Source organism: Capra hircus, chromosome 8, assembly GCF_001704415.2.
Source record: "Capra hircus breed San Clemente chromosome 8, ASM170441v1, whole genome shotgun sequence".
In the NCBI taxonomy this organism is placed as follows: Eukaryota; Metazoa; Chordata; class Mammalia; order Artiodactyla; family Bovidae; genus Capra; species Capra hircus.
In genome coordinates this window covers 103,187,189-103,202,975 of record NC_030815.1, presented here as the reverse complement: position 1 = coordinate 103,202,975, position 15,787 = coordinate 103,187,189, and the positions used below count along the sequence as shown (strand labels likewise).

The window sequence follows — 15,787 nt, the reverse complement described above, 5'->3', positions numbered from 1 at the left end:
GCTGGACTCTGCAGGGCCCGGACAGCATGTCGGTTTATCCGCATCCTGCCCTCTCTCCTTCGCAGACCTGAAGGACGCTGTGCCCTCCACTTTGCACTGTGCTAAACACTCTCTACACGCTTCCTTATTTCATCCTCGCCACAGGATGACAAGTGAGGAACCATTATTCCCACCTTACTTGCAAGAAAACTGAGGCTGGAAGGCAAGGGAGGTAGACCCAATCTAGAGCCCTGAACTTTCCCAGCCAGGGTTCTCTCCCTGACCTATCCTCCCTCCCCGAGGCCTATCCATGGGGGTGGTAGAGCCTCACACCGCCCCTCTCTAACCCGACTCATCACAGGACAACACCACCCCCCACCATCTGGCAGGTGAGGATGCAGCTGAGACCAGCCTGCCAGGGGCAAAGATGCAAAGAGCGAGGGAATGGGCACTTACCGGTTCTCCTGGGAGGCCCTTGGCACCTGGGGGACCGGAAGGACCCGGGAGGCCCTGCAGGGACAAAGTAAGCTGACCTCACTCCCTCCCTGGCCTTCTCTGCCCTGCCTGGCCCCTAGGTCTCAGTCAAGCTGTCGTATTGAATAAGGGTCCTGCCACGTGACACATGGGAGCCTGAGTCCCAGAGGGGAACAGACAGGCTGGAGGGTCTTCAGGGCGGGAGTGGGCAGCTAGAACCTTAGGGATTTCCACAGCAGGATGAGAAAGGTGGCTAACGGGGCTATCTCCCCCCCGCCAAGTCCCACAGAGAGACTTTCACAAACCGGCGGTGCTACTTACAGGAAAGCCTCGTGTGCCCAAGTGCCCTCGCTCGCCAGCCACGCCCTGGAAGCACACGTTGGCTGTTAGAAGCACGTATCACAGAACAGGGAGCGGGGAGAGGGGCTGGCAGCTTCGGCCTCACATACCTGCTGCCCGGGCTGGCCCAGTCTGCCCTGTGGTCCTGGTGGGCCCTGCAGGAAGCCAAGCGTGAGGGGGGCAGTGGGTGCTGGGGAGGACTCTTCCCTGAAGGGACTCTTGCTTCCATGGGAGATAGAAAGAGCCCCGGGGGTCACCACATACACCCACCTCCCCAGCGTGCAGGTGGGCAAACTCAGGGGAGTGGATGGTCAGTGGCCAGGAGCTGTGGGTCGAGAACAACGGACCCCTGCGTCCCGATGGGGGCGGAAGCCGTCTCAGCAATCAGGGATTCTGGAAGGGCTTGGGGAATCAGGGGCCAGGCCTGATTCCGCCCCCCCTCTCTCATTCTTGTCTCCTCTGTCTCTCTCACTCACATGCTCTCTGTCTCTCTCAGTCCGATGGCTCATTCTCCCTTCCCTGCCCCCACGCTGGGGGCATGCCATCCCCAGGAAGGGTGGCCAGATGAGCTCTCAGGAGCATGACCTGCAGCCTCTCAGGGATGCCCTGCCGTCCCCAAGGGGCCTGTTACAGAGGAGGCGGCGAGCCTGGATTCCTGACCCAGCACCCTGGGTCAGGAGACAAGAGGAAGAGGGTGGGGGTCAGTACCTTCAGGCCCTTAGACCCCTGCTCCCCAGCTGGTCCGTCTGGTCCTCGGGGTCCCTGGAATAGGAAAAAGGGGCTTTCACAGTGGACAGCAGGGGTCTCCCTTGGGCTGGGAACCAGGAGGGCGGGGCTGCCCAGAGCCTTGAGTTCTTCCCTGCACAAGCAGGGGTTCCCTCCTCCTCTCTGCCTCCCACACACTCCCCACCCGCAGGTGGGTCAGCCAGAGCAACGTGCCTGCTAACACGGCTCTGCAGAGGGCTTGGCATAGGTGGACGCAGTCAGAGGCCCTACCATTCTGGAGTGGGCCTGGTGGTAAATTTAAATCCTGTTTAAAGAAACCTTGGAGGGGGAAGAGCGGGGGCAGGGAGTGGCGGTGGGGTGGAATCAGCCAGCCAACCCATTTCACAGATTTGGAAACTGAGGGCAGAGCCAAGAGACATGTGGCCATGTCCCGGCAGCCAGGTCTTCAGACTCTGTCCCCTGCTCTTCCCAGAGCACACGTGGGGTTGAAGCAGCTTGTGGACCACAGTCCTCGGGGGAACCTGACAGAGGACGCCCTGGGGAGGGTCTCCACATGGTCGGATGTGTGGAACTGCCCCCTCTCCAGCCAGATGAGCAGCTACTCTGGCCCAGTTCACATGAGGAGGGGCAGGCACAGGGCAGCTGTGGCTGGAGCCTTGGGCTCAAATCTGACCCTTCAGACAGGATGTCTGGTCTTTTGAGAACTGGGAGGCCCCTGGGGGCAGGCAGACTCTCTCCTTCCCCTTTACTGCACAGATGGGAACACTGAGGCCCTGCAAGGGAGGGAATTTGTTTACAGTCCCTTAGCATATAAGCAGCTGATATTTCCTGCAAGGTTCTATGGGCCTCCCTTAGGAACACAGATGAAGGTGCCCTGGGGTCCCCCATGGAGAACAGTGTAGTGTTCGTCCTATAGGGGCCAGAAAGGGTGTGTTGGAGGTTGGGAAGACAAGGAGGAGGAGGCTGTGAAGGAGGCTGGCCCACCCTAGTCTGGGGGTATGGAGACCAGCCACAAAAGGGGCCAGGGAGGCATCCCAGGGGAGGGGGTATGAGGGATGAGAAAACTGAGAAATCATTTAAATACTGGACAGGGATATTTTCAATTAATAATGGAGCCAGAAAAAGTTATCATTCCATTTATCAGCTACTTGGGGCTCCCCATGTTTCAACTCCACGTCGCAGCCTTAAATAGTGCTCACAGATGGAATCAACCTGGGCCAGGAGACCACGTGGCTGGGAGTCTTTGCTCCTGGTGCCTCAGGCCTCCGCCCAGAACCACCAGGGGTCCAGCACCAGGCACAGTGCTGCTTGGGAAATACTGTGTCTAGGGGAAATTAACAGCTCCTGACTGAGCCTCAGTTGTACCATCTCTGAAATGGGAATAAGAAATCGCTCCCTCAAGGCAGGAAGTAATACACACGGGCAGCTCAGCATCTGGCATATAGTTAAGTTCTCAGAAGATCTGATCTTGCCAAAAGCGGCTGCAGGCTCCCTAAGGGCAGGGGCGCACAGCAATGGCTGGCCTGGGCAATCTGGATTCAGGCCCCTCCTTAGTATAGGCAGCTTATATTAGGCTGAGAATGTTCATGGGTTCAAGATGAGGTTTGATTAGAGGGTGTGAGTGAAAGTTCTGGTGTTGCTGCTGGCTTGCTGTGTGACCCCAGGGAAGCCCCTTTCTCTGCACCTCACTCTCAGGTGGATATTGTCAGACCACCTGTTGGACTTAACACCCCTGATTCATAGACAGGACCTGGTAGAGATGGAGATAGATGGAGATGCGGGGCATCCCAGGTCCTGAGACTTGGGACAGAGGCTGAGCTGATGACAGGCCTCTGGGTCCTCCAGAGATGAGCCCCGACCTCTGTTTCTGCCTGAGCATAAACCTTCCTGGAAAGGGGCAGCTCTAGGAACACAGCGGAAGTCCAGAGGTGTTGATAGCTTGGCCTGAATCACATAGCACCCTCTTTACTCTGGAAATCAAAGTCTCTCTGTGAGAAAAGTTACGAGATCTATAATAATAATAATAGCATCAACAGCAGCAGCAATCATAATGAAAGCTATTTTCCTCATTTGACATATACAGAAATAGCCTGTGGCGGCCCTGATAATAGGTGGAGGAACCAGCATGTGACTCTAAGTCAGCTAGATGCCCATTTTTTTCCACCACTACCTGTCTCTATTTATCAGTGGGGGAGTGAGTTCCCTATCACAGGGGGTATGCAAGTCAGGGCCAGGGCACGGTGTCCCAGGAGACAATATCTAAAATCCCTCTTACCTGGGAGGCACTGCTATCCTCTGGGCGCACCTGGGGTTGGCTGGGGGAAATAGGACCAAGCTTTCTTGTCTGGGGAGAGGAGAAAGTAGAGGGGCCCCAGCCAACCCCCCCTCCCCAGTACCCCTGTGCAGGGAGAGGCGAGCCTAACACTGCTCTGGGCCTCTCTGCAGCTCATCCTATGTCCTGCGGCTGCCCCAAACCTGCCCCTTCCTTCCCCAGGGCAACACTGAACACGGGAGGCAGGTCCAGGTTTCAGAGCCACAAATCCGTTCCTCTGTAGCCACTCCCCAGGAACAGGTTTGCAGTCACAGCTGGGGCTGCCTCCCAGCCAGGCTGGGCTTCTAGCTTGGCGGGTAGGAGCCCCAGGGGACAGAAAATCCTGCCAATCACAGTTTTTGTGAATAAGGGATGAAAAGGGAGTGAACATGTGCCCAGCACTCGCTACGCACCACTGCCCTTCCAGGTGCTTACCATGGGCAGTGCTGGCAGAGGAAGTGTATCCCCACAGCCATCCAAAGAGGTCGGTTCTGCCGCTGACCCCTTTTATAGAGGAAAAGCTGGGGCTTCAGGGAGGGTAAGTCAGCTGCCCAAGGTCAGAGGGGAGGAGGAGCCGGGATTCAAAGCCAGATCTGCTGAGCTCTCAGCCCCGCTCACACGAGCAGAGCTCAGTGCAGGCTCTTGGGTCGCAGAATCCTCATGACTCTGTCAAAGTGGTTTTGGAGAGAGATAGCAGAGTCTCCCAAGTAAGAGGACTTTTAGACATTGTCTTCTGCAATATCCTGCCCCAGGCTCTCAGCTGATACTCCCTGAGACAGGGAGTTCATCCCCACACTGATAAACAGTGACCGGTTAGTAGTGGGAAAAAACTGGGCATTTGGCTGACTTGAGTTCCAATTCTGGCTCCTTACAACTTCCACCTAATGTCAGCCACTGAGCCTTACAGAGAAACTGAGGTGAGGGACTTTCCTCACCCCGAGGTGCCAATGCAGGGGGCCCAGGTTTGATTCCTGGTTGGGGAACTAGTTCCTACATGCCACAGCTAAAGATAATGCATGCCTCAGAAAAAGATCTGCATCTGGCAAAGAATGCTACACTAAGACCCGGTGCAGCCAAATAAATGGGGGGTGGGGGAAGAAGCTGGCCTGAGGTCCCCGAGCTGGTCACTGGAAAGCCTGAGGTGTGCCCCTATGTGACCCATGGACCCAGACCCTGATCAGCAGCTCTACCAAGAAGAGCTAAGGGTCTGAGGCCCCATGCTGGCCGTGAACTTGACCTCTTAGTGCTCATTCTTCCACAGGCAGGAGGGTAGGGGAGTCAGGGGGTGGGGGAGACAGGTGGTGGGTAGCGGGGCCCGCACGCGGGCAGAGAATAGGCAGGGCTTTGCAGGCATCCAAGCTCATTTCCCAGAGTGTATTTGGGAAAACTGAGGCCCAGAGGGCAGCAAGGGCTTGCCAGGGTCACAGGGCCAGCCAGGAGCTACACAGGGAGCTGGCCCAGATTTGAGCTCTTTAACTGGCTCAGCGGGCATGTCTCCAGTCCCCGCCTGCCCTGAGGGACCACGTTATCTATGAAGTGGCTAAACGTGGCCTGTCAGGCAGGGGACCAGGCATGGGGTCCCACAGGTTTTGCATTTCCACCAAGCCCAGCAGGGGGAGGGGGCTTGTGCTCCTGAAGTTCCCCTTCCAGCCCTGGAGATTCTGTGGTCGGGAACCTGGGTTTTCTCAAGGAGGAGATACCTTCTTCAAGTCACCACTGGGAAAGATGGTCACACGGCTGCGGGGAGCTCCGTGAGTTGACGGGGGCCTGAGCCTGTGCATCCGGCAGGTTGTGGGGGGCAGGGCAGCTCCCCCTCCCGCTAACCTGGCATCCTGGGGCAGGAGAGGATGTGCAGAGGGCCAAGGTGGAACCCGGCTGCCAACGGGCCTCAGCCACTGGCAAAGACCAGGATATGGCACAGGGAGGGGCCCTGTCGGGTCCAAGGAATGCCTCTAAATCTCACCTCTCGCAGGCTGACTGCTCAGACCATCTGGTTCAGGGGAAATTGTTCAACTACTTGAAATTCAGCCAGGGAGAGAAGAGCCGTCTCAGATGCCCTGAATAAGCCTGAATACAGGCCGGGCCGCCTGCTCCGCCCGTGCCATCCTGTTTCCTTTCACAAAGCTGCTGTCCTGGCACCTGAACATCCACTGGGGGGAGGAAACCACCCCATCAGCCCTCCCTGCCTCCAAAAGAGTCAGATTCCCTGGGTTCAAAACACAGTCCTGCCACTTTCTAGCTGTGCAACCTAAGGCAAGTCACTCAACCTCTCTGAGCCTTACTTTCCTTTTCGGTATGGTGAGAATTAAGACTAGCATCTATTCTTAATTATAGGGTCATGTTGATGATTAACTAGGTCAAGGCATGTGATAGTGTTCAGCACAGAGTAAGTATTAGTGATCACCTCTGGCTACCATGTTCAGGCCAGCCCTGTGTAAAACCTTCTGTGGCTCTCCACTACCCTTGAAGCATTGCCCATAGGTCTAGCTGTGGTGTTTGATGCCTTCTAATTCTTGGTTTCATTCCTCTCCCTGGCTCCTCTATTGAATGGGGATTCCTAAACATGCCACTCCAGCTCACCCCAGGGCTTCCTTTCTTTCTGGAACCTGGCATCCGTTCAAGCATCTGCCTCTGCTTGAAGTGTTCCCTGGTACCCTGGCCAGGTGAGATGCCTCCTCCAGGCTCCCAGGCTGCCATCAATGTGTTAATGACCCTTTACTGTCTATTTGGCCTTGATGGAGCCACAAAGCCAAGCAGGGGTCCTGCGGGTGCTATTCTCATGATATCTACAGTACCTCTAACAATGGCTGGCCCCTAGGAGGTGCCTAATTGCAGGCAAATGAATGCATGAACAAATACAAGAACAGACAAAGCACTGGTGCCACAGAGCCCCGATGTGCCTACTGGATGGCAAGGCCTGGTACTCAGAAATGGGCTGCGAAAGATGAGTGGGGTTCCCACACTGAGAGTCACACCCAGCAGGAGCCCCGAACCCTGGCTGATGCTCCGAAAGGCATAGATCTCAGGTCTGGGGTGGGCGGGGGAAGGATCAGGAGGGATCTCTCCAAGCAGGTGGCCCCTGCCAGCGTCTGCCCCCGGGGGCTGGCCCCCACTTACCCGGCGTCCCTTTGCTCCCCTCATGCCCGATGGGCCTCGAGATCCTGGAGGACCCTGTGGGAAGAGAAAGAGTCTGGAGAAGCCCCCTTTTCGGAAGCAAATATAACACGGAAGAATCTGCCTGCAATGCAGGAGACTTGGGTTCAATCCCTGGGTTGGGAAGATTCCCCTGGAGAAGGGAATGGCAACCTACTCTAGTATTCTTGCCTGGAGAATCCCATGAACAGAGGAGCCTGGCGGGCTACAGTCCATGGGGTCACAAAGAGTTGGACACAACTGAGAAATTAACACTGGGGGATAACACGGAAGGCCAGGCTTGCAACTTCAGACAGGCACTGCTCGGGAGTGGCCCCTCCTGAGCCCAGCAATTCCAGAAAGAAACACTAAGCACTTAGCCCAGTGGGAAGGAAGGTCTGTCGCACCCACCACCACCCCCGCCCCCACCAGAGAATCAGTCAAGGAGCTGCCATCTTGAGCAGGAGTCAGTGCCTGGGAACCCAGTAGCCAGGAGAAGGCCTCCTGGATGGATAAGCCACTTCCTTCTTTATCTCAAAATCAATAAGCAGAAGCTAGGAAGACATTCTTGACCAAAGCCTCCTCCAACGCCCACTTCACTCTTTCTCTCTCCATCAGTCAGAAGCATATGAAACAGTCCCAAGTCCTGTTTCCTACCCTGACCTGGAATACTACCTGAAAGCATCCAGAAGCCTTTGAAGAGGGCAGAAAGAGCCAGAAGGCAAGGGGCAAGAGGGGGCAGAGCCAGACCAGGGCCCTGCGGTGAGGGAGGGTGAACGGGAAGCAGGCATGGAGCGGGGAGGGGCGGAGGGGAGAGGCTGAGCAGAGGAGAGGGGGGTGGGGGAGGCATAAAGGAGGGAGCAGGGTCTGGCCCAGGGAGGAGGCCCGCGTTATCTCGTCTTGATGAAGGGATGACAAGAAGAGACAGGGAGGGAGGAAAAGAAAACACAGAGCTGGCCTTGTTCCTGGAATTCCTAGCACCTGGCCCAGAGCAGGCCGATGACAAGGATTTCGGGAAGGATTGGAGAAGACAGGATAGGAAGGGAGGGATGGAAGGTGAAGAGAGGAAGCAGGCCACCTCGCTGCCTGGTTCCTCCCCGCCCCCAGCCCCTCTGAGGTTCCAGGCCCAGCTACACATGCCAGGCTGTCAGGCTGCCTCTTCACCCCATGCAGGCCAAGGACCCCTCCAACAGCTGCAAGAGCCTCCCAGCTCAAGCAGTGATTCTTAGACTGGGTGTGCTCCCTTTCCAAGAAGAGGTGGCCTCATCCCCCACGCTGAATACCAGGGAGAGGCCCAGCTCAGTTTGGGGGCCTCAGGAAAAACTCTTCTTTCTGCTCTCTTTCCCAGGCCTTGAGGGGTGCAGACCCAACTGCTAAAGGGCCAAGGTGAGGGGCTGGATGCCAACCTGACCCCTTGTCAGCAGAGCAAGCAGGGTGTGGATCCAGGCTTGGCCCCATAAAAAGAGAGATCAGACTTCCGGATGATGAAGAACATGAAGACTGGGTGAGAAGCACAGACTATTTTATAGAGGGATCCCAGACTGCAGAAGGCATGCAATTGCGTCACTGGGAAATTTCAGGAGCCAAGTCTTAACTCAGAGGCAGTAGGGTGCTTAAAAGAGCAGACTGTTCCACACGAGAACTAGGTTCAAATCCTGACTCTGCCACTTACTAATTTTGTGACCTTTTGCAAGTGGCTTACACTCTCTGGGCCTCAGTTTCATCATCTATAAAATGGGTATAAGAGAGTTTTTGCCTCCTATAGTTGCTAGGAAGATGAAATGACTTGGAGGTCCTCAGTAAAAGGTTGCTGTCAGCTCTCTCAAACGGGGAAGAGGTCAGAAACTGGGGGACCCAGGGCCTGACGACTCTCCCTCCAAGTAATGGAGGTAGTAACCCTGGCTGACCTCAGTGAATGGTAGAACATGGATGTTACAGAGATTGGAAAAGTGAAAAATGCCAATCAGCTATGGACAGTATTATCAGAAATGTCAGTTTCATAATAATAGTCTTACTAATAATGGTAGAAATTATCATATCTAACAAACAGGGATAGTAATTACTATTGTTCCCATTCATTAAGCACTTGCTATACGCAGGTAGTTTGCTAAACATTACATCGTGCTTGGTATCATTTATGTCTCACAACAGTCTCATCATGAAGGTGGTAATATGCCGACTCACAGATGGGGAAACTGAGGCTCAGAGATGCTATAAATGTTGCCAACAATCGCACAGCTAACAAAGAGGGAGCCAGGATTTGACTCAAAGTGTCTAATTCTAAAGCTTTCTGGACTTCCATGCCATCATACTTCCTCAGGGGCACTGGGGGCAGCTGGGTGTCCAAAGAGACCCAAGTGTCCAGCCCCACACTGTAACAGAGGAAGATTAGTGGCAATCTTGGAATCTGAAGGCAGCAACTCACTGTCTGACCTCACTATGTCAGAGCCAACCCATTGAACAGATGGGAGCACTGAAGAAATGGGATGGGGAGGGGCCAGAGAGCCATGGAGGCGGGGAATGCAGAGGAGGCCTGCTGCTTCCTTCTATGCACTGGGCTGAAGGCCCTGCTGTTTTCTCATCTCCTTCTGGCCTTCTTTTTTGTCCCATCAATTCTTCTCAGACTTTCCTCCTCCCATTGGACAGATGGGCAGACTGAGGCTCAGGGAGGTCCAGACCCAGGGACACAGCTAGGATTTGATGATAGAGCCCCAGCATCCTTGCTCTCTGATTCGGCCTTGCCCTGAGCACCTCCCACACTCCTGACCTCCAAGCACACCATCTCCAGGAGCACCTGCTGGGCCCTGGTCCTCGGGCCCTCTGAGCACCGGGAAGGAAGGCAGGCCAGCAGCATTTGGGCTGGATGGGCTAGGACCCTCAGATGGATGCCTCAGTCTGCTAACCAGTCTCTCCAGCCCCAGGCCAGATTAACTTTTTCCCTCCTTCTCACAAACAGGGGGAAACTAAGCCATCAAGAGCCCAGAGCACTGGCTTTTGACCCTAGCTCTGCACTATGAGCTTTCCCCTCATCAGAAGGATTGTGGAGACTTTCCTGGTGGTCCAGTGGCTGCCAGTACAGGGGGCCTGGGTTCAATCCCTGGTCAGAAAACTAGATCCCACATGTCGCAACCAAGAGTGTGCACATGGCAACTAAAGATCCCACACGCTACAACTAAGACTTGGCAGGGCCAAATTAAAAAAAAAAAAAAAGGCTATAGAGGACTGGCAGGGCCACCTGCTGCCCGGAACCTCAATCTCTGGATGATGCTTAGTACCAGGCTTCCAGCCCCTGGACTAGCGCTCTGTATTCCTCCTCAGCACCCAGCACTGCCTCTGCCACCCCTCCCTGCCTTGGGATCCTCAACAACACCCCTGATACTTTAGTCGTCATGAGAAGCCCAGAACCCCTGCATCCTTGGACCCTCCGCCCATCTGTCCCAGCATTTCCCATCTTCTCCCCTGCTTTCTCCAAAGCAGTGGTCACTTATCTACCGCCTTCTCTTTCCCCACGCCAGAAGACGAGCTCCTAAAGGGCAAGGACAGCTTTCTGCCCTGTTGCTGGCACCTCCTGGAACGGACATGTGACACGGAATTTCCCGAGTGCATGAGGAGAGCAACGGCAGTGCTCACGGCCCTGACACTCCCTGCATGACTGTCCCTACGTGATGGACGTCAGCTGCCTGGTTTCATCTCACCTGTGTGCTCGCACGATCATGACCAAGATTATTTTATCTATTTTTTCAGATAAGCACAGTTCAGGCACACAAAAGTTCAACGATCTGCTCTGGCAATATAGTGGGAAGCTGGGATTTGACCCAGGTCTGCCTGGCATTGAGACCTAGACTCCACCGTGACGCAACAGTGAAGTCTGAGCTCAGCGAACACGAAGGCTTTGCTTACCGGAGGTCCAGGCTCTCCTGGGTTTCCCACCACACCTGGGGTTCCAGGATGGCCCTACCAAGAAAGAGATGAACAAGGAGGAATCAGTTCTGGAAGGTTCCTCTTCCATGTGTAGTCCTGCCTCGGCCAGCTCTGACCCAGCCCAGGGCTACATGGGCAGCAGCCAGGACCCCGGGAGGAAGGATCTGGTCATCGTGAAGGCCTGGGGTTCCCAGAGGCAGGCAGACGACAGCAGAGCTGTCACTGTAGCTGGGACAGGAGAGGGCAAGGGGATGCAGACTGCTCCTTACCATCGACCCCTTGGGTCCGGGCGCGCCTGGGGGTCCGATCATGCCCCGGTCACCCTGTGATGGAGACAGCAATTCAGGGAGGTCACGGCAGTGGGTGGCTCTGTGGGGACAGGTGCAGAGTGCCCTCCGGGGACTAGAGAGGGACAAAGACTTGTCCGAGGTCTATGGCCACATCACCCAGAGTCATCAGAAGCCAAGACGCCCAGCAAAGTGTGGCCATGGGCACTTAATGTGGTTCGAATTCCAGCTCTGCCACTTCCCATCTGGGTGACCTTGAGCAAGTCACCTCCCCCACTGGAGCCTTGGTTATCTGGTCTGTAAAACACACCTGCTGGCATTCATAAGGCAACTTAAAGAACTGGGATGCTTTTTTAAAAGGTAAATCTGCCTCCCCCTGTTGCCTGCCCCGTGCAGTGTCAGTTTACAGCTGTGAGCAGCCCAGACCACAGGGATAACTCTCATAGACATCTGGCTGCACTTGTGGGTATTGGCCAGAGGGCAGGGTAGTGCTGGGACAAGTGACAATGGTTCTTTGAGGGTCTGGAAGGCCAACAAAAGGAGGAAAGGCCAGGGAGAGAGGTCTGAAATCCCCAGGGCAACTGGCCCCTTCACCTTTTCAACATTTTGAAACACAAGCTCTATTTGCTTAGCTATTCCCTCCAATGTGACTTACCTTTTCTCCCATGATTCCTGGCTCCCCGACCAGACCAATGAATCCCAGAAGTCCCTAGAAGAAACATGTACAAAAGCAAGAGAAAGAAGGAAGCAATGTGAATTCAGGGATGCGCTGAGTTTCAAAGACAACTGGCCCAAATCTCTCTGGCATTGGAGCCGTCTCCTCGTGTCTCCCGCCCCGTGCCCGGTGATCCAGCTGGTGTGGGGCTGCCACCAAGGAGAGAGCTATCTCTGTGGGCACCGTCCTGACTTCCTTCACTCCACCAGATGGTTCTGATTTCAGAGCCAAGCTGTGGGGCCGCTGCCAGCATCCCTGGGAGCACCACACATTCTTTCCTCGCCAGAAGCTGGGAGGCGGCCACGTTTGGGGAGGGGATGGGATGGGGGAGTCGGCGGGGGAGCAGGGGCAAGGTCCTTAAGCGGTGCTGGGAAGAGTGGTGCTTGTGAGAAATCTGTCCCCATCTTTCGGGGTTCTGGGGTTGTTTCAAAGAGAGAAACAAACCTGCTGGCTGGAACAGAAACACCCTAACAGCCTCTGCCAAAAGACCTGATTGAAATCTGGGAAGTGGAGGCCCTTTTACTGTCTTGTGAAAGGCTTCCTCTCATTTCTGAAAGGGCACACACACACTGTAGTTCCTGTTGCTCTTTTTAACTTCACTGGGTGATAACTGGCCCCTGTGTTCCAAGGCTCTTCTAGGTGGCTGTAGGCTTTGCTCGCTGCCCTGCGCAGGCAACTTGCTCACGCTCAGCAAAGATGAAGGGCTTAGTTAGAGGAGGGAGTCAGACAATTGTCAGTCCAGACCCCACTCTCTTCAGGAAAATTCCAGCAGATGGAGGTCTAGTGTGGTACAAGGGTTGCAAAAGTTGTTTTCGAAGATCCCAGGTTTGCAGCCAAGAGTTTCTGGGAGAATTAGGGAAGACCGAGGGATGAGTGGATTGGTCCCATAAAATCTGCTCCCTGTCCCCAAAGCATATCCAGAAAAAAAATGAGACCTTAAAACCTGATCAGAAACAGATTGGAAGTTGTTCACTAGGCAGTGAAGCTGGCCAGGCAACTAGAGGGAAGAAAAGGCACCGGATTCCCAAGGGTCAGCTCTGCGGGGCTCAGTCTTAAAGTGTCAGTTCAGACCAGGACTGTATGCGTCCTGCAGCTGCAGCCTAGAATGCAATGCTGACTGTGTGGCCCCGAAGCCCATGCACCTGTCACTCCAACGCATGTGGCCATAAGCAGGGCACAGGTCTCACTGGTACTTCAACCCCATCACCATATGGCAGGGGGGCCTGGTTCCCTGGGTTCAGAGGCCCTTCAGGGTTGAAGTATGAGATGAGAGGGATGAGGTTCAAGGTATGAGATCACAGCTAATAAGTCAGAGAAAATGACCAAGTATTTGTCTTTTGCAACAACCTACTTTAAAAATTAAATTTATATTTAAAAAAATTAGATCATGTTCAAGGTGATAGGGGGTCCCCTAGTGACTCAGACAGTAAAGAATCCGCCTGCAATGCAGGAAACATGGGTTAGATCCCTGGGTCAAGATGATGCTCTGAAGAAGGGAATGGCAACCCACTCCAGTATTCTTGCCTGGAAAAGTCCATGGACAGAGGAGACTGGTGGGCTACAGTCCATGGGGCCGCAAAGAGTTGGACATAACTGAGCAACCACCACTTTAACCTACTTTCAAGGTGAAAGCAATAGTAATAACAACAGCTGTCACTTAGGGCCGAGCCCTATAACTGACACTTTATCTACGTCATCACCATTCAGCCTTTAGGTTTGTGGACCCTGGGGAAAGAGCAGAGCCTCTAAACCTCGTGTGCAGAGTGAGGGAACTTACAAGAAATGGTTTACCCTTCCTCCCGGGGTTGTTCTGAATATTGGTGATAATGCATGGCACATGTAGGCACTCTATAAATGGTACTTCCCTCCCATCCTATTCTAATTTATTTTAAAAGGCCACGGGGTTAAGACAGAGGCCTGAGCTCCCCACAAGGGAGCAGTCAGACGTTTAGAGGACACTGAGAAAAGGGAATAAAAACTGCTCTGTTAAAAAGCCCCGGCCTGACTGGCCCAGAGAAACAGAAATTTCATAGCTACTTTAAATTTATGAGTTGTTGGGTCCTGAAAGGCAGGCAGGTCATAAACTTCAAATAAAAAGCCCCCCACCCCTCCCACCAAAATCCTAATGAATAAGGGCCATACAGCAAGTGCCTCATTCCCTGCCCCCACCCCAGAACAGGCCCCCCTCCCCACCGGGGGCACTGTTCCAGAACATCCTGGCACCCTCTCCCACGGATGGAGCTGAGGCTGGTCCAGGGAAGCCTGCCCCTGAGGCCCAGGGCTTCCACCTGGCGGGGCTGGTGGAGCAGCAGCCCTGACATCTGTGGGCACAGCTGGCTCCTCTTGGCTGGCATGGGGCAGGGGGCGGTACTGTCACCTACAGCAGACACTGCATGGGTGAGATCCGAGTCCCCTGGGCTGGGGAGCAAGCCGGCCTGTCCTCACACAGCCTACAGATAAAGGCCTGTTGTCGACTATGGGAGTTTTTCTCCCTCCCTCCCTGCTCTCATGACCTTCTGCTGGGTGCTGGGGGATGCAGCTGGGAACCAGACAGTTGTGGATGCTCTGCTGGACTAGACATCTCAGGCTTAGGTGTTGAGATGCCTGGCTTCACCCTGGACAGAGCTTCTTAAAGGCAAGGCCCATGATTTGTAAATATCTTTGTGCACCCAGCACCTAGGACAGGGCCCAGCAGGCTGGCTGCACTCTGTTAAAAGAAACAGCAAGGACTCAGAAGGTCAAGGGTTTTTAGTGTCTTCAGGGCAGGTCATGGGAATCCAGCAGGCCTGAGTGTCAACCTGGGCTCTGACTGTGACAGCACTCCCTGGGAGGTCACGGTCTAAGTACTTAACTACTCAGAGCCTTGGCTTCCTCACTTGCAAAATGGGAATAGTAGTACATACTGTCATAGGATTGCTAGGGAACTGCTGGGGATGGTATGGAAAGTGTTTGGCACACAGCCTGGTCCCTAACAGGTGCCTGATAAATGTAGCAGATAAGGAGGTCCTTCTACTCTTCCCAGGGATCCTCTGATTCTGCCATGAACGGGAAAGGCCTGCTTCTTCCCATATGGAGAAGGGGCTGAGGGAACAGCAGGCTCGGCTCCAGGCCTGCCTCACAACTCAGAAAGGTCTCTGTCTTCCCTGCTCAGCTGACTGGGCAGCTAGCTGAGGTCTCTACTGAACAAGTGTGCCTGCGGTCGCCCCAGGCCAGGTTCCCACTCCTCCTGCCCATTCCTTGCTTACTTGGTCATCTAAGTTAAACCTCTGCGTGTGCGTGTGTGTCCCTGCTTAGTCACTCAGTCACGTCCGACTCTTTGTGACCCTTTGGACTGTAGCCCTCCAGGCTCGTCTGTCCATGGGATTCTCCAGGAATACTGGAGTGGGTTGCCATTTCCTCCTCCAGGGGATCTTTAACACCCAGGGACTGAACCCTCTTCTCCTGTTATCTCCTGTATGGCCGGTGGATTCTTTAGCCACTGAGCCATTCCCCTCCCTAAATCCCAGACTTGTTAGTGTGGTCGAGGAGGATCCAGGGGTTCTCAGTCTGGGCTCCCTTTAAGGCTCCACGGATGCATTTCAGGGGTCCATGAACTTGAGTGGAAAAACTACAACTGTCATTTTTGCCAGCCTCTAGTTGAAGCTGAGCACTTCCCTCAAACATGAGCTTAAGGCATGCAGGCAACATATCCACAGCACCGGTCACGGTCACAGATCTTTACATGTCACGTCACAGTCCTTGCTGCAGAGAGCTTCCAATGTATCAGTGAGGCTGGTCACCACTTCAAAATTGAGGTCATTATCGGACCTGCCATTAGATCTTGTTATTCAAGGCAAGAATAAAGAAGCGTATGTTTGAGGAGATCACAATGTAACATAATCTCACATTTGTATTTCAATATAA

The 15,787-nt window shown here is 54.4% G+C and overlaps 1 protein-coding gene across 5 annotated transcripts in view; it reads right to left on the bottom strand.

The window, feature by feature from the left end:
* COL27A1 (collagen type XXVII alpha 1 chain) overlaps positions 1-15,787 on the bottom strand; it is a 151,534-nt gene that overhangs the window by 45,268 nt on the left and 90,479 nt on the right. For 4 of the 5 annotated variants that reach the window (XR_001918483.1, XM_018052662.1, XM_018052661.1 and 1 more), the window contains 8 exons: positions 11,825-11,878; positions 11,152-11,205; positions 10,862-10,915; positions 6,947-7,000; positions 1,501-1,554; positions 903-947; positions 775-819; positions 436-489 (listed from right to left, as the gene is read on the bottom strand). Coding sequence is in view for 4 of the 5 variants with exons in the window: in XM_018052662.1 (XP_017908151.1) it covers positions 436-489; positions 775-819; positions 903-947; positions 1,501-1,554; positions 6,947-7,000; positions 10,862-10,915; positions 11,152-11,205; positions 11,825-11,878 (414 nt within the window). In the remaining variant the exon portion in view is untranslated. The remainder of the gene's footprint in view (positions 1-435; positions 490-774; positions 820-902; positions 948-1,500; positions 1,555-6,946; positions 7,001-10,861; positions 10,916-11,151; positions 11,206-11,824; positions 11,879-15,787) is intronic. The other variant, XM_018052663.1, reaches the window with a different exon arrangement.